The sequence below is a fragment of the Coregonus clupeaformis genome, chromosome 9 (assembly GCF_020615455.1).
Source record: "Coregonus clupeaformis isolate EN_2021a chromosome 9, ASM2061545v1, whole genome shotgun sequence".
NCBI lineage: Eukaryota > Metazoa > Chordata > Actinopteri > Salmoniformes > Salmonidae > Coregonus > Coregonus clupeaformis.
In genome coordinates, this window is record NC_059200.1 from 29,148,759 (window position 1) to 29,167,681 (window position 18,923).

Here is an 18,923-nt window from a genome sequence, read left to right on the forward strand (position 1 = left end):
TGTCGCCGCACCTGGAGGCAGGTACGGGCGGCACTTAAGCGGGCCTCGTCAGGTCTCAACATCAGACCAACCGCAGGCGTCGCCCAGCCCCGGTCTTTCACTCGGGACAGAGGGTGTGGCTATCCGCGCGGGATCTTCCCCTCCGAGTTCAGGAAGCTGTCCCCCCGGTTCGTCGGGCCATTCAGAGTGGTCCGGCGAGTCAACCCAGTGGCCTACCACCTGCAACTTCCCACCATCATGTGGGTGCATCCCACATTCCATGTGTCCCTCCTCAAGCCCGTCGCCACCTGTCCCCTGGCTCCCCTTCCTCATCCTGTTCCCCCGCTGTGCCTCGTAGGAGGGCAGCTGGCTTTTACTGTGGACCGGATCCTGGACTGCCGGTGGGTGGGGAGGGGTCTCCAATTTCTGGTGGACTGGGAGGGTTATGGGCCGGAGGTCCTGGATGACATTCTGGACCCAGGGCTGATAACAACATTCCGTCGCATCCACCCGGAGGCCCCGAGGTGAACGGCTGGGGTCGTTCGTTGGTGGGGGGGGGGACACTTTTACAGGAGGGGGTTGCAGTTCCGGAGCGACCCACTAGGTGTCATCCTCCAACAACCTTAGGCACCTCCTCACTCACAGTCGGGACTAATCATCTTCCTATTGGTGTCACCTGTGTCTATCTGATTCACCTGTGTATTTATGCCCTCACTTCCCTGTGTTCCCTTGCTCAGTTTTCTCTGCTAGTTTCACTATGCCAAGCAGTACTAATCAGTGTCTGATCGCGGGACGTATGGACAGGTACGTGAGAAGTGTTCTCCCTGTTTATTTATTATTTCAGTCATAGTTAGTATTTCATATTTTTGGCTGTCTTTTTGAGACTTATTTGCTCCGCCTTTCTTTTTTGTGTAAAGTCCGTTATTTTGTATTCTGGCTTCGGGACCATCAGTAAAGTTCCTTGTTTCACCATCTCTGCCTACTGCAACTGGGTCACACCTCACACCAACCCTTACAAGTTAGTGTTAAATGTTGAATGATAAATTCACATACAGACACATCTCACTTATGGTCCTACTAGCCAATTTAGGAAGGCAGCTACCCGTTCTGGCTGACTATAACTGTCTCACCATTGCACATGCTCACAACTCACATGCACAACCCCTGTAGTTAAAGATTGCCATCTACAATGCCTTACATAACGTAGTAACGCATTACGTTTTCACACATCTTTTTTTACAAATGGCATATCATAAGCTACTAATTATCCATCATTACAAGGAGATGATGATGATGAACCATCATCCACCTTGATATGCAGAATTTTGGCAAGCACTGACTGGCACTATTAAATATTCTGTTAACTAAGGGGCCTAGCCTGAACCATGAAAAACCGCCCCAGACCATTGTTCCTCCTCCACCAAACTTTACAGTTGGCACTATGCATTCGGGCAGGTAGTGTTCTCCTGTCATCAACCAAACCCAGATCATTTGAAGGGGTGTCCACATACTTTTGTGTGTATACAGTGGGGAGAACAAGTATTTGATACACTTCCGATTTTGCAGGTTTTCCTACTTACAAAGCATGTAGAGGTCTGTAATTTTTATCATAGGTACACTTCAACTGTGAGAGACGGAATCTAAAACAAAATTCCAGAAAATCACATTTTATGATTTTTAAGTAATTAATTTGCATTTTATTGCATGAAATAAGTATTTGATACATCAGAAAAGCAGAACTTAATATTTGGTACAGAAACCTTTGTTTGCAATTACAGAGATCATACGTTTCCTGTAGGTCTTGACCAGGTTTGCACACACTGCAGCAGGGATTTTGGCCCACTCCTCCATACAGACCTTCTCCAGATCCTTCAGGTTTCGGGGCTGTCGCTGGGCAATACGGACATTCAGCTCCCTCCAAAGATTTTCTATTGGGTTCAGGTCTGGAGACTGGCTAGGCCACTCCAGGACCTTACATTTACATTTACATTTAAGTCATTTAGTAGACGCTCTTATCCAGAGCGACTTACAAATTGGTGCATTCACCCTATAGCCAGTGGGATAACCACTTTACAAGAATAGTTTTTTTTTAAGTTTTTTTATTTTTATTTTTTTGGGGGGGGGGTTGGGGGGGTAGAAGGATTACTTCATCCTATCCCAGGTATTCCTTAAAGAGGTGGGGTTTCAAATGTCTCCGGAAGGTGGTGAGTGACTCTGCTGTCCTGGCGTCGTGAGGGAGCTTGTTCCACCATTGGGGTGCCAGAGCAGCGAACAGTTTTGACTGGGCTGAGCGGGAACTATGCTTCCGCAGAGGAAGGGGAGCCAGCAGGCCAGAGGTGGATGAACGCAATGCCCTCGTTTGGGTGTAGGGACTGATCAGAGCCTGAAGGTACGGAGGTGCCGTTCCCCTCACTGCTCCATAGGCAAGCACCATGGTCTTGTAACGGATGCGAGCTTCAACTGGAAGCCAGTGGAGTGTGCGGAGGAGGGGGGTGACGTGAAGATGACCTTGAGATGCTTCTTACGGAGCCACTCCTTAGTTGCCCTGGCTATGTGTTTCGGGTCGTTGTCATGCTGGAAGACCCAGCCACGACCCATCTTCAATGCTCTTACTGAGGGAAGGAGGTTGTTAGCCAAGATCTCGCGATACATGGCCCCATCCATCCTCCCCTCAATACGGTGCAGTCGTCCTGTCCCCTTTGTAGAAAAGCATCCCCAAAGAATTATGTTTCCTCCTCCATGCTTCACGGTTGGGATGGTGTTCTTGGGGTTGTACTCATCCTTCTTCTTCCTCCAAACATGGCGAGTGGAGTTTAGACCAAAAAGCTCTATTTTTGTCTCATCAGACCACATGACCTTCTCCCATTCCTCCTCTGGATCATCCAGATGGTCATTGGCAAACTTCAGACGGGCCTGGACATGCGCTGGCTTGAGCAGGGGGACCTTGCATGCGCTGCAGGATTTTAATCCATGACGGCGTAGTGTGTTACTAATGGTTTTCTTTGAGACTGTGGTCCCAGCTCTCTTCAGGTCATTGACCAGGTCCTGCCGTGTAGTTCTGGGCTGATCCCTCACCTTCCTCATGATCATTGATGCCCCACGAGGTGAGATCTTGCATGGAGCCCCAGACCGAGGGTGATTGACCGTCATCTTGAACTTCTTCCATTTTCTAATAATTGCGCCAACAGTTGTTGCCTTCTCACCAAGCTGCTTGCCTATTGTCCTGTAGCCCATCCCAGCCTTGTGCAGGTCTACAATTTTATCCCTGATGTCCTTACACAGCTCTCTGGTCTTGGCCATTGTGGAGAGGTTGGAGTCTGTTTGTTTGAGTGTGTGGACAGGTGTCTTTTATACAGGTAACGAGTTCAAACAGGTGCAGTTAATACAGGTAATGAGTGGAGAACAGGAGGGCTTCTTAAAGAAAAACTAACAGCTCTGTGAGAGCCAGAATTCTTACTGGTTGGTAGGTGATCAAATACTTATGTCATGCAATAAAATGCAAATTAATTACTTAAAAATCATACAATGTGATTTTCTGGATTTTTGTTTTAGATTCCGTCTCTCACAGTTGAAGTGTACCTATGATAAAAATTACAGACCTCTACATGATTTGTAAGTAGGGAAACCTGCAAAATCGGCAGTGTATCAAATACTTGTTCTCCCCACTGTATATAGTGTATATTGACACTGAATACTTTGACTTGACTGTTCCCCAATAGCAGAGATACCGCTTCTTTGTTACAAAGCATTTTTGTTTTGCCTGCATCAAACCCTACCTCACTGCAGAACTGTAGCTACAGTATATGTGAGCCCACTGTACTCAGAATCACCTCTATTCGGCAAGTACATTTACACATAACCATAATTTGCCGTAGTGAGAACGTGCTGCCAGCAATAGACAACATACAAACAGAATACAGACACAAGTTCACATAGACATCATACAGAATGTATAATATCAGAACAGTAAGCATAAAACATAAAACTCTGATGCAGCACATCCCTCTCTGTGAAGCAGGTTGATCTCCCATCCCCTTTTTGGTCTTAATTTAAGGTTAGCGTTAGGCATTAGGGTTAGCAGTGTGGTTAAAGTTAGAGTTAAGGTAAGGGTTAGGTTTAAATTCAGATTTTATGACTTTGTGGCTGTGCCAGCTAGTGACCACTGCAGAGCTGCCTCCAGAACAAGATTCATGACAAAAAACGCTAACCTTCCACTGTGAAGCTTGTCCTGCCTGCGGCCAACAAAATTAAACCAGCAACACAAAAGACTGGAATTTCTCAGCAAGATAATACCTCCTCCCTTCAGTGCTATGTATTTACTGCCATGCAAATTCCTCAGCCTGTCAAAGCAACAGCCTTCAATGCATGTAACATCTCTGAACACTTCATTTTGCTTACGCAGCACAGGTGCAGTTCATGAAAATACACAAACCATTCAGACTGAATTATTCCCTGTCCTCACACTTTATAGCATAATTTTCTTTTAGCTATCCATCACCTAACTAGTAAAAGATCACATCCTCCTCTTACCTTGGTGTCTCTCAGGCCTCTGGAACAGACTGGTTGACAGTGGGTTTGTCACAGTCCTCTGAGTAAGTTGAGCAGTACATTGCACCATGTAGGTAATTGCTCTCAATGTGTAACTATTACAAGGACGTTCAACTTTAACCTACACCTCCATAAAAGCACCTGATTGGTGTTATTCTGGAAACAGGAACAGAAGTAGGTAGCCTAGCAGTTAAGAGCGTTGGGCAGGTAACTGAAAAGTAGCTGGTTTGAATCCCGAGTCGACTAGGTGAAAAATCTGTCGCTGTGCCCTTCATCAAGGCACTTAATTAACCCTAACTGCTCCTGTAAGTCGCTCTGGATAAGAGCGTCTACAAAAATGTATGAACAGAGGAGCACATTCAGAAAACATTAACATAAAACCCACCTCTCTTAGAGGGAAATAATTGACAAATTAACACCAACAGAAAACCATCTATGATGTTCTTTTGTTGCACCAGAGACTGGATGTCTAAACAATGGAATAAATTATATCTTTATTAACAAATAGACTGCTATTGTAGTATTAACTGCATTAAACAATGAACTGGCATGACTCCAGGGTAGAAAAACGTGATTTTAAGTGGCACATTTTTTGGAGCAGGGCTGGGGTCAATTCGAAGTGAAGGCAGTCAATTCAGGAAGTAGACTTAAATAAGAATAAGAATAAATACAAAAATTCATCGATTTTCAATGAGGAGTAGAAGCTATATATTTCAAAAGTTTTTCCATTTTTTATTTTTTATAAAATCACTTCCTGAATTGACCACCTTCGATTGAATTGACCCCAGCCATGAAGTGTAGTAGATCTATATTCTCTGCTAGGAACATCACAGATGGATTAGTTTGACTTTTTTCAAATGTAATGTTTAACTTCAAAGAGTGCAACAATGGTTAAAATTGTATAAATGTTTAACACACCTATATTGCTGAGTTTTTTCATTATAGAATGACAAAACATCACCTCATTTCACACCAGACTTTCAGTAGGCTCTTTCTTGACATGTAGAAAATAAAATACAGCAACTCCATCATGTATTTTATGAGTTGGTTTATAATTCCTTTTACATTTAATTACCAGTGGTCAGTTCCATTCTTTTATTTTTTTACATACTTTTTACATACTTGCAGGTAGTCTCGTTCCCAGCCTGATTCATAGTTCATAATACACATGCATTTATATTATTTAAGTATAGAATACTCTGCAATACTCTGATGGCTAAAGGTGAGAGAGAGAGCGAGAGAGAGAGTCAGAAAAATACATTTAAAAAATGAAAACCTGAATGAATCCATATTTTCTACATAGATTGTGATATGTGATATGATAATTACTATGATAATTGACAAACTGTGTACAAAATGTATTAGCATTAAATCAGCCCTCTCAAATAGAAAGTTAAACCGTCACGAGCTGCTAAACAACATAACTGGCCTTGGACGGTCACCTATATCAAGAGAAAGTATGAAAAAAATAAAATAAATGTATGCACTCACTAACTGTAAATCGCCCTGGATAAGAGCGTCTGCTAAATGACGTAAATTTAAATGTAAAGTATTCGCACGACCATGATCTATGCAGCGCGGATTCTTATTGGACGCAAAGACCACGAGCTCCACGTGATGTTGTAGTAGGCTACACTGACTGCACGAGCTCTGTTGGGCAGTGCATGGTTATAACGGCAAGACGCTGGAAATTATTTGAATACGAATAGAAAGCTATGCAATACTGCTGGTGTAATCCTCAAAATTTAATCTAATAGAGAATATAGTAATTTATCAATCTCTGCTCATATTTTCTCCCTTTGTTTTCATACTGTTAAGAGAAAAAATAGATGCGTGCGTTACTCAATATCCAAGTTTAGGCTACTGTGTAACTGTTATGGCTACATTCTGTCAGGTACATGTACATAGTGTCAAGGAGCCGTTGTTCAACTGAAACATAATTCTGTGAAGTAATGGGTTCTAAATTGACCAGGCAAAGTAGTCTGGACCAAATAGAAACCACATTTTCCAAGAAGAGACGCCAGCGGCATGACAGCTCCGGAGAAGCTGAGCGAAGTGGAGGCGGGGAATTCTTGTTTACATCCCTGATGCTGAAGTCAGACAAGCTCCCAGGGATGCTGCGGAAAAGCAACCACAGCCCCTATGTGAGACGGGTGGCATGGATCAGGGAAATACAGAAGCTTCTTCGAGAACAGAAACAAGAACAGGCAGTCGAGGTGCTCAAATTGCTAAGAAAGGTAAGAGAGCATGTTTAACATTGAATAATAGTTTACTTCTCCTCAACTTCATAAGATGTGTCCGTCCGTAAGTTACCTGGTGCACCTGCAGAATTTGATGCTGTTTGATCAGCAGTAGCCACAGGTTGTCACTCAAGTCAGCCTGATCAATCACTAGAAATGTACTGGTAAAAATGCTGCATCTACTATTCGTATTAGATTATTATGTATGTGTACGCTACTGTAGGTTTGTTTGTAATTTAGGCTGGGTTTCTTCATATTTTGGGGTTTCCCCTTTAAAATGATTTACTGTATGTCACAGTCTCTTTAAATGTTTTTGTTCATTTAATTGTCAACCTTCATTTAGGGTCTTAGCTATATACACTACATGACCAAAAGTATGCCTAGGCCTAGCCCGAACCATGAAAAACAGCCCCAGACCATTATTCCTCCTCCACAAAACTTTACATTTGGAACTATGCATTGGGGCAGGTAGCATTCTCATGGCATCCGCCAAACCCAGATTTGTCCGTCGGACTGCCAGATTGGTGAAGCACAACTCATCACTCCGGAGAACGCGTTTCCACTGCTCCAGAGTCCAATGGCGGCGAGCTTTACACCATTCCAGCCGACGCTTGGCATTGCGCATGGTGATTTTAGGCTTGTGTGCGGCTTCTCGGCCATGGAAACCCATTTCATGAAGCTCACGGCGAACAGTTCTTGTGCTGACGTTGCTTTCAGAGACAGTTTGGAACTCGGTAGTGAGTGTTGCAACCGAGGACAGACGATTTTTACGCGCTACGAGCTTCAGCACTTGTGTGGCCTACCACTTCGCAGCTGAGCCGTTGTTGCTCCTAGACGTTTCCACTTCACAATAACAACACTTACAGTTGACCGGGGCAGCTCTAGCAGGGTAGAAATTTGACTAACTGACTTGTTGGAAAGGTGGCATCCTATGACGGTGCCACGTTGGAAGTCACAGAGCTCTTCAGTAAGGCCATTCTACTGGCAATGTTTGTCTATGGAGATTGCATGGCTGTGTCCTCGATTTTATACACCTGTCAGCAACGGGTGTGGCTGAAATAGCCGAATCCACTAATTTGAAGGGGTGTCCACATACTTTTGTATCTATAGTGTAGTTTAGTTCATGGTACAATTATTCAGTGGCTTGCCCCTTACATAATCACAGATCAAAAGTGTCTGCTGTGTCAGATTGTCTGCCTTGTCTGGCTCAGGTATGTATGGTAACACCATCACTGCTGTAGAGATGTAGGTCCTCAGGCTCTTCCTGGAATATCACAGATCAGACAGGTGACAAAAGTAGACTGAAATAGAGTATATAGAGTGCACTTCCCTACAGGCAACCACTGAGTATGTTAAACGAAAGGCCAATTTTCTATTCCTTCGATGTCATTCCCGTGGACACAGAAATGCAATGTTTTCCTACATTCCACAGTTCTACATAGTGTACATGAAATGTGTCCACATATTTATCCTGCCATGCTGGATGGTGCTTGTGAATTGCACACAAATTAGTGAACTATCTGAGCCACGTGCCACTCATCAAATTTAAGCAGCAGCAAAAGGCATAACCTTGCACTGCTCTGCTTCCCTGTGGTGAAGAAGGCGCAACAGCTCAGGAGGCTGAAGAAATTCAGCTCAGCCCATAAGACCCTCACAAACTTTTACAGATGCACTATTGAGAGCATCCTGTCGGACTGTATCACCGCATGATACGGTAACTGCACCGTCCGCTACCGCAGGGCTCTCCAGAGGGTGATGCGGTATGCCCATCGCATCACCGGGGGGCACACTGCCTGCCTTCTATGACATCTACAGCACCCAGTGTCACAGGAAGGCCAAGAAGATCATCAAGGACCTCAGCCACCTGAGCCACGGCCTGCTCACCCCGCTATCATCCAGAAGGCAAGGTCAGTACAGGTGCATCAAAGCTGGGACCGAGAGACTGAAAAACTGCTTCTATCTCAAGGCCATCAGACTGTTAAATAGCCATCACTAGCCGGCCTCCACCCAGTACCCTGCCCTGAACTTAGTCACTGTCACTAGCCGGCTACCACCCGGTTGCTCAACCCTGCACCTTAGAGGCTGCTGCCCTATGTACATAGACATGGAACACTGGTCACTTTATTAAACTGACCAGTGTTCCATTATTAATGTTTACATACTACTTTGACCCATTTCATATGTATATACTGTATTCTAGTCAAGGCCATCCTATTCAACTATTGCTGTACATAAACAATTATATCCTACGTTTTCTTCAGATATACTATACTGAACAAAAATATAAACGCAACATGCAACAATTTAACGATTTTACTGAGTTACAGTTCATATAAGGCAGCCAGGCCAACTCCATGGGGAGCCAGGCCCAGTCAATCAGAATGAGTTTTTCCCCACAAAAGGGCTTTATTACAGACAGAAATACTCCTCATGCTGTTTAATCAGCTTCTTGATATGCCACACCTGTCAGGTGGATGGATTATCTTGGCAAAGGAGAATGCTCACTAACAGGGATGTAAACAAATTTGTGCACAACATTTGAGAGAAATAAGCTTTTTGTGCGTATGGAACATTTCAGGAATTTTTTTTTTCAGCTCATGAAACAAGGGACCAACACTTTACATGTTGCGTTTATATTATTGTTCAGTGTACAGTGAGGGGAAAAAGGTATTTGATCCCCTGCTGATTTTGTACATTTTCCCACTGACAAAGAAATGATCCGTCTATAATTTTAATGGTAGGTTTATTTGAACAGTGAGAGACAGAATAACAACAAAAAAATCCAGAAAAACGCATGTCAAAGTTGTTATAAATTGATTTGCATTTTAATCAGAAAGATTTCTGGCTCCCATGTGTCGTTTATACAGGTAATGAGCTGAGATTAGGAGCACACTCTTAAAGGAAGTGCTCCTAATCTCAGTTTGTTACCTGTATAAAAGACACCTGTCCACAGAAGCAATCAATCAATCATATTCCAAACTCTCCACCATGGCCAAGACCAAAGAGCTCTCCAAGGATGTCAGGGACAAGATTATAGACCTACACAAGGCTGGAATGGGCTACAAGACCATCGCCAAGCAGCTTGGTGAGAAGGTGACAACAGTTGGTGCGATTATTCGCAAATGGAAGAAACACAAAATAACTGTCAAACTCCCTCGGCCTGGGGCTCCATGCAAGATCTCACCTCGTGGAGTTGCAATGATCATGAGAACGGTCAGGAATCAGCCCAGAACTACACGGGAGGATCTTGTCAATGATCTCAAGGCAGCTGGGACCATAGTCACCAGGAAAACAATTGGTAACACACTACGCCGTGAAGGACTGAAATCCTGCAGCGCCCGCAAGGTCCCCCTGCTCAAGAAAGCACATATACAGTGGGGAGAACAAGTATTTGATACACTGCCGATTTTGCAGGTTTTCCTACTAACAAAGCATGTAGAGGTCTGTAATTTTTATCATAGGTACACTTCAACTGTGAGAGACGGAATCTAAAACAAAAATCCAGAAAATCACATTGTATGATTTTTAAGTAATTAATTTGCATTTTATTGCATGACATAAGTATTTGATCACCTACCAACCAGTAAGAATTCTGGCTCTCACAGACCTGTTAGTTTTTCTTTAAGAAGCCCTCCTGTTCTCCACTCATTACCTGTATTAACTGCATCTGTTTGAACTCGTTACCTGTATAAAAGACACCTGTCCACACACTCAATCAAACAGACTCCAACCTCTCCACAATGGCCAAGACCAGAGAGCTGTGTAAGGACATCAGGGATAAAATTGTAGACCTGCACAAGGCTGGGATGGGCTACATGACAATAGGCAAACAGCTTGGTAAGAAGGCAACAACTGTTGGCGCAATTATTAGAAAATGGAAGAAGTTCAAGATGACGGTCAATCAACCTCGGTCTGGGGCTCCATGCAAGATCTCACCTCATGGGGCATCAATGATCATGAGGAAGGTGAGGGATCAGCCCAGAACTACACGGCAGGACCTGGTCAATGACCTGAAGAGAGCTGGGACCACAGTCTCAAAGAAAACCATTAGTAACACACTACGCCGTCATGGATTCAAATCCTGCAGCGCATGCAAGGTCCCCCTGCTCAAGCCAGCGCATGTCCAGGCCCGTCTGAAGTTTGCCAATGACCATCTGGATGATCCAGAGGAGGAATGGGAGAAGGTCATGTGGTCTGATGAGACAAAAATAGAGCTTTTTGGTCTAAACTCCACTCGCCGTGTTTGGAGGAAGAAGAAGGATGAGTACAACCCCAAGAACACCATCCCAACCGTGAAGCATGGAGGTGGAAACATCATTCTTTGGGGATGCTTTTCTGCAAAGGGGACAGGACGACTGCACCGTATTGAGGGGAGGATGGATGGGGCATGTATCGCGAGATCTTGGCCAACAACCTCCTTCCCTCAGTAAGAGCATTGAAGATGGGTCGTGGCTGGCTCTTCCAGCATGACAACGACCCGAAACACACAGCCAGGGCAACTAAGGAGTGGCTCTGTAAAAAGCATCTCAAGGTCCTGGAGTGGCCTAGCCAGTCTCCAGACCTGAAATTAATAGAAAATCTTTGGAGGGAGCTGAAAGTCCGTAATGCCCAGCGACAGCCCCGAAACCTGAAGGATCTGGAGAAGGTCTGAATGGAGGAGTGGGACAAAATCCCTGCTGCAGTGTGTGCAAACCTGGTCAAGACCTACAGGAAATGTATGATCTCTGTAATTGCAAACAAAGGTTTCTGTACCAAATATTATGTTCTGCTTTTCTGATGTATCAAATACTTATGTCATGCAAATGAATTACTTAAAAATCATACAATGTGATTTTCTGGAATTTTGTTTTAGATTTCGTCTCTCACAGTTGAAGTGTACCTATGATAAAAATTACAGACCTCTACATGCTTTGTAAGTAGGAAAACCTGCAAAATTGGCAGTGTATCAAATACTTGTTCTCCCCACTGTACATGCCCGTCTGAAGTTTGCCAATTAATATCTGAATGATTCAGAGGAGAACTGGGTGAAAGTGTTGTGGTCAGATGAGACCAAAATTGAGCTCTTTGGCATCAACTCAACTCGCCGTGTTTGGAGGAGGAGGAATGCTGCCTATGACCCCAAGAACACCATCCCCACCGTCAAACATGAAGGTGGGAACATTATGCTTTGGGGGTGTTTTTCTGCTAAGGTGACAGGACAACTTCACTGCATCAAAGGGACGATGGACGGGGCCATGTACCGTCAAATCTTGGGTGAGAACCTCCTTCCCTCAGCCAGGGCATTGAAAATGGGTCGTGGATGGGTATTCCAGCATGACAATGACCCAAAACACACGGCCAAGGTAACAAAGCATATTAAGGTCCTGGAGTGGCCTAGCCAGTCTCCAGACCTTAATCCCATAGAAAATCTGTGGAGGGAGCTGAAGATTCGAGTTGCCAAACGTCAGCCTCGAAACCTTAATGACTTGGAGAAGATCTGCCAAGAGGAGTGGGACAAAATCCCTCCTGAGATGTGTGCAAACCTGGTGGTCAACTACAAGAAACGTCTGACCTCTGTAATTGCCAACAAGGGTTTTGCCACCAAGTACTAAGTCATGTTTTGCAGAGGGGTCAAATACTTATTTCCCTCATTAAAATGCAAATCAATTTTTTACCATTTTTGACATACGTTTTTCTGGATTTTTGTGTGGTTATTCTGTCTCTCACTGTTCAAATAAACCTACCATTAAAATTATAGACTGATCATGTCGTTGTCAGTGGGCAAACGTACAAAATCAGCAGGGGATCTAATACTTTTTTCCCTCACTATATATCGACTCACACACTCTTAGAAAAGAAGGCGCTATCTAGAACCTAAAAGGGTACTTCGGCTGTCCCCATAGGAGAACCCTTTGAATAACTATTTTTGGTTCTGAGTAGAACCCTTTTGGTTCCAGGTAGAACCCTTTACACAAAGGGTTCTACATGAACCCAAAATAGTTCTACCTTGAACCAAAAAGGGTTATCCTATGGGGACAGCCGAAGAACCCTTTTGGAATCCTTTTTTCTAAGGGTGCACCGTTCCACTGAGCCGCTTTAACAACAGAGGTGGTACTTGTAGCTCTCCTGTTTTTCCTCAGTGTGTGGAAAAGCTGCTTTTTCTTTCGGGGAAGGCTGGATTTGGAGTTAATCTCCTTGAGCTGTTGGATGGTGGTGGGGCATGCCTGATGCCTCCTTCACAGCACAGCACACAGGAAGTTATTACACAGAGGAGATGCACAGAGGAAGCAATGAGACCAATCTCCCTTCTGGGCTATTAACGTTAATTACTTTGGATTCTTCTCTATGTTCGTCAGTAAACAAGGAATCAGCAAGCAAGCATTAAGCTTAAAAGCATAAACACTGAATATGTTTAGTGATGTGTGAAAGCAAATACTAAAGTGTCTTGGAGGTTATAATAGGCTAACATTACCTTTGTAATGAGACTTTCCAAAAACTACTTTTGGTATTTGTTTCATTAGTTCATTGTTGATATAGTCCCTAAATGTTTTGCATGTCAGCAATCAAGTTTTCAAGATATATAACTTTCAAAATACGGAAATACAGCAGGTATGCAATATTATACAAAATTGGTCATAGTTAAACTACTTGATGATTTACCACATTTTTTACATACTAATCATAAAATGATCCACAATCTAGGCCTATCTCTATGCTGTTGTTTGAGACTTGTTTACTGTATTCTGTTGTGGTATATTTCCCTGTCATAAAGGGAGAGCTGGAGAATGGCCCGGAGTCAGGGAATCCCAGAGAGCTCTAGTGTAATACATAAGCCAGAAAGCTGGAGGAGAAAGTGCTGATGGTAGTTTTTCTCAGAGCTTTCACTGTAGGCGTCAGTGCTTAGCCTTTCAGACTGTAGGGTCTGCTTAACATAGGAGTCCTCAGCCTCCTCCTATACAGCATCTTTACACCAGCTTACATGTATAGCCCTAGCCTGCTACTACCTTCACATTGCATGGAGTCCAGCAAGTATACAGACCTACAGCAGCTTTGCTCATACCTTGATATCATATAACCCCATATGTGACTTAGAACACATTTAGTAAACCAAGTCCTGAAACAAATTAGTTATAAGAGGAGGAGAATGTTGTTTTGTCCTCCTCTGCTCTACTCCGCCTTAACCTTTCATTGTGGTGGATGTTTTGTTTTTGAGCCTTTCCGTCACGTCTTGCCTGCGGTTTCAGCTCATTTGTTTCAGGGATTGCTGTGTGTGTTTGGTTGATGTCATCCTCCTCGATATGGGAGGTTGGTGAGGGCTGCGTCGAAGGCCTTTTGATGTGTGTCAAAGTGTTAGGTTTCAAACTCGGGCTCACGATGACATCAATCCCTCCTCACCAGCAGCAGCCCTCAGAGCATTACCGGAAGTTGCAGCTTCCTTTGCCTCAATCTATTTACACTGCTGGTGTCACTGCAAATAGCAGCAGCCCTGCAGATGATACTAGAAAGAACAACCTCTGGGGGTGTTTTCTCATTCCTCGTTTTTATTAAACCCGTCTACACATCACACACGCCTGCCATTTTAATTCCAGAGAAGATGGTAGGGAGCGGAAGTGCTGTAGACTTGAACCATTTCTCTCTAAGTGCCTGCGTGGTGTTTTTAGACGTCTTTCTTGGATAGCTCTGGAGTGTGTTCAGTGTGGTGTGTGTAAAGACCCAGGGCTTTTAGGGATGGAAGTGTCCTAAGGCACATTACTGCTGCGTTGGGTCTGCAAAGTCACTGTCCCTAGAATGCATGTAATGCAATAGAACGTAATTTTACTGTTAGGGGTGAATGAGGGCACAGCACATCACTTTAGTTGTTGTGTGTCTGTTAAAATGTCATTTTGGGAGAAATTGTCCTGCTTTAACCCCCCATACCCCTCATCCCACACCCCAGCCTATCCTGTGCCTTGTCCCATGTGGCACTCTTACTGTAAAATCCTCTCAGCTTGATAAATGAACATCATGAGGAAAGTGGATGATGAAAGGATTATGCAAATACATTGACAATCTGTTACCATTAAGCAGTCCACATCATGTCACTTGAATACTTAATGACGCATGACTTGCACTTAAATAATATAGAAATTCACCCCTTGTTGGACCTTGGAATGATTGAAAAGAAACACCAATGATATATTATTCTCTCCTGCTCTGTATTCCTACAGGACTTGGGACTCCAGGGAACATCCCTCAATGATATCCTCTATAAGAATACAGCCTTTCTCAACCTGGTGGATCCAATCTCCCATGAGCTCTTGCTCAGCCTGGCCAAAGACATGCAGTGTCCAAAGAGGGTAAGCCCATCGTAATGTCTGACTGTTGATCTGTCTGTTTGTCCATCTGTCTGTTTGTCTCAACCACCTCAGCCGTGCTGTTGTCAGGGAACATTAAATGAGATCAGGCACAGAAAATAGAACGTTTAGGAATCCACGGCTGCAAGGGTCAATTCAAGAGCAAATAGATGATGGTCGGTCTCTTAGAAATATGACTGCTAGGCCATTTGGTTTGTTTCCAGCCTTCTAACTGCTGCCATCAATCATACAGTTGTTATGATTAGGCGTGTGTGTGTGCATACGTGTTCAATCCTGGGGTGCTGGAGACATGGGGCACCTATTTATAACTAATGACCAGAAGTAGGTAAGTCACAGTGTGGTGTCATTACTACAACCGTCAAAGTACAATCCAATGTCTGGGACTGTCATTCCAATGTCAACAACAACTCATCACAATGTGAAGAACCAGTCTCAGTGCTTCAAAATGCATCACAACACAATACTTTTATTGTGCGTTCAACCATAGTACTGTGTTTTTAGATCTCAAGAGCCCTGTGGTGGCTACAGCCTATGCATATTCTGAATCGTGTTTGAATTTGATTCCATGTTGACAATGCCCCAATTCACATCAACGAGAAAAACATGTTATTTCCAGATTATAGTCAAGGCCTTTTCTAAGAATACTTCCATTCAGTGAACCCTTTTCCCACAAAGATGAAACATAACAAAGACTGTAATAGTGTTCTTACTGACATCCCATTGCCTGATAAGAAACGCTGGAAGGTTTGAAGTGTATGAGGCATGTTTGTGCCACACAGAGTGGGAGGAGTGGGAATGGTTAATAGCCTGAGGTAAATTGCCCCTGTCTTTTTTCTATTTCGCTGCATTGCTTCTTTCTTGTTGTTGTGTTGTACAATTAATTAGATTTACCCTGCTCTGCTTAACCCAATCCTTTTAAAGTCTTTGGGGAAGGGGGGGTGGAGAGGGAGAAAGAGCAATGGAGCAAGAGCTGGAGCGAGACCAAGGAGAGAGGGACTGACAGAGATGCTAAAGCATATTTTTATGTATAACCATGTTGGATGGACAAGGGAGAAGACCCTTGAGATAATGTGGTGAAAGCAGCCAAATGGTTGGATTGTTTGTAGTGGGATAAGTGAAGGGGATCAGACAATTATTATTATATATTATTATAAATAACCTTCACCTTTTAAACCATCACTACACAGCTCAATGTGACATAATAGGGGTTGCAAGGCCATAAGTGAAACAGTGGTCCATTGAAATATGTTTATCCAAGATGTTCTGCCTTGGGCTTCTAAAATGTATCAATTAATTCTTAGGTGTCACAAGGTTGCCTGTTGTGCTAATTGTGGTTAAAGGTAAATTCCACCCAAAAACTATATTTTGATATTTGTTTCATTAGTGCATTGTTGACATAGTCCCAAAATGTTTTGCTTGTCAGCAGTCAAGTTTTCAAGATATGTAACTTTCAAAATACAGAAATGATCCCGTATGATGCATGTTGCATCATATGATGCAAAACGCAGGGGTCAAATTCCATTGTTCATGATGTCAGAAAGGAAAATAGGCCTATTTTCATTACATTTATTCAGTTCAGAAAGTCAACTAGAGCAGTCTCTTTGATTGTTCCTCTATTTGAAAGCCAGACACTTTAAGCCCTTAGTGTTTGTGTATGTGTATATTACAGGAGACAGACACCCTGAAGTCGTCCGACAAGATCTGCAGACAGCTGATATTCCACCTGACCCCTCACTCCAAGTGGATGAGACAGAGCCTGCCCAGGAGGAAGTCGCAGGCCTGGTGAGTCCGTCCGTCTGTCCATCTGTCGCTGACACATCCACCAACTGGGACAGCTACTGCCATAACACCACCGCAAACAAATAAACAGCTAACAGCAAACTGACATCAGAGCAGTGATACAGTACGCACGGCCCCAAAACCTACTTAAGCCCACTAACATCTCTGAAACAGGACAGTCTCGTGTTTAGTGAGTGTGTGTTAGAGATTAGTCACTCCTGATGTTGGGCACTTTACTGTACAATACCAGCAAGGATTTAATGTGTTAGATAATTACACAGCAGCACCAGCTTCCACCAAGTGTACTTCGTTATTGTCTTGGGTAGGGTTGCGAAGCTACCGGTAATTTACCAAAGTTACTGCAATCTTCAGTAATTATGGTAATTAGCAGAAAATCTATGGCAATCTATCGTAATTTTGGTAATTTATACTTGAATAACTTAAAACATATATATTAATATATAGTATTCATTCATTATATCTGTGTCCATATTGTCCATGAGTTTCTAGTAGATAGACCACATGGTTCAAGAGAAAATAGCCTAATTAATGAAAAAATCATTAATCAACAATGCCATTATTTTCAATTAACTCTGCAACTCTTCCAACTATTGACTGTGTTTAAAACTGCCACTAGTTTGACGCCAAAACTTTGACAACAAATACATACTGACATAGTAAAATACGTGTTTAAAAAAATATTTATAAAGGATCATTCATGCTGAAACTCTCATATTAAACATCAACGGTATTCACTAAGTTGATGGTTTATATTTAGGATAATGTTTTTTAATTTTTTTTGTCATTTAGCAGACGCTCTTATCCAGAGCGACTTACAGGAGCAATTAGGGTTAAGTGCCTTGCTCAAGGGCACATCGACAGATTTTTCACCTAGTCGGCTCGGGGATTAGAACCAGCAACATTTCAGTTACTGGCACAACGCTCTTAACCACTAAGCTACCTGCCGCCCAGCTTTGTCATTCAATTTGTTCTTTTAAAATCATCTTATTTAATTATTTCATACATTTTACATGTGATAAGGCCACACAGAGGGCCAGCGATTATTACAGACACCTGTGATAATCTGAAGTACCCAAAAGGGCCACAAGATGTATTGTGATAGATTACATAAAATCCTTGAAATTCTGGTAGTTTACTGGTAAACTTAGAAAGTGTCCAGTAATATACCCTCCCTTTGCAACCCTAGTCTTGGGGTCCTATAATATAGGCCTGTGTAGTAGCCTATTGTGTAGGGCAGTATATCATGTTTACTTGGTGCAGAATACGTTTCTATGGGAGTGTACTGTAGTGTAGTTGTTCCACGCCCCACTGCACAGCTTGACAACGGTCATGGTACTGTAGATCTATCTAACCGATGAATAAATGAACAGATCAATCCTAATAAATAACAGAAAGAGATCGGTTTTAATGAGAAAAACATCAGACAGATCCAGCTCGGGTGCTAAAATGGTGCCGACAGAGGGCGCCTCAAGCTCTGATAAAACATTGCAGGTTTCAGTTTTTTTTCTTAATAATTTTGTTTTGTGCATTACTGCATACACCCGGGTAGAACTATTGGAATACAAATCGCTGAGTACTCACCATCCACCCAACCTCCCCGAATTCCCTGAGACTGCAAAACAATGGACTAGCATCTTCGGCGAGGCGCCGAGCGGCTTGGGAGTCCTACCGGAGAGTAGGAAGCGAAAATACAGACGGAGAGGCAGACGTGGCGGGGTCTTAGTGAGATTAAGACGTCCTCCATTACCGAACATACTACTCGCCAATGTTCAATCATTAATGAACAAACAAAATGAGCGAGGATCTCCTTCCAGAGGGACATCAAATCCTGCAACATTCGGATTATATGCAACCAGCGGGTTTTACAGTTTTCCGAGCGGATCGGAAGCGGGCTCGCTCTGTCAAGAGTAAAGGTGGTGGGCTCTGCTTTATGACAAACAACACATGGCGATGGGGGAAACATACAGGAACTTGCAAGCTTCTGCTCCCCCAACTTGGAATACTTGGTCATCAAATGTTGCCC

At 43.3% G+C, this 18,923-nt stretch overlaps 2 protein-coding genes across 2 annotated transcripts in view; one reads left to right on the forward strand and one right to left on the reverse strand.

Annotated features, from left to right (window-relative positions):
* The window catches only part of LOC121573790 (glutathione hydrolase 1 proenzyme), a 30,983-nt gene extending 26,393 nt beyond the window's left edge, over positions 1-4,590 (reverse strand). The window contains exon 1 of the mRNA XM_041886082.1: positions 4,510-4,590. The gene's annotated coding sequence lies outside the window, so the exon portion shown is untranslated. The remainder of the gene's footprint in view (positions 1-4,509) is intronic.
* Positions 4,591-6,200: 1,610 nt separating this feature from the next.
* Positions 6,201-18,923, forward strand: part of LOC121574385 (leucine-rich repeat-containing protein 75B-like) — a gene marked incomplete at its 3' end in the record, with an annotated part of 42,352 nt that continues 29,629 nt past the window's right edge. The window contains exons 1-3 of the mRNA XM_041887004.2: positions 6,201-6,764; positions 14,954-15,082; positions 16,770-16,882. Of these exons, the coding sequence (XP_041742938.2) occupies positions 6,480-6,764; positions 14,954-15,082; positions 16,770-16,882 (527 nt within the window). The remainder of the gene's footprint in view (positions 6,765-14,953; positions 15,083-16,769; positions 16,883-18,923) is intronic.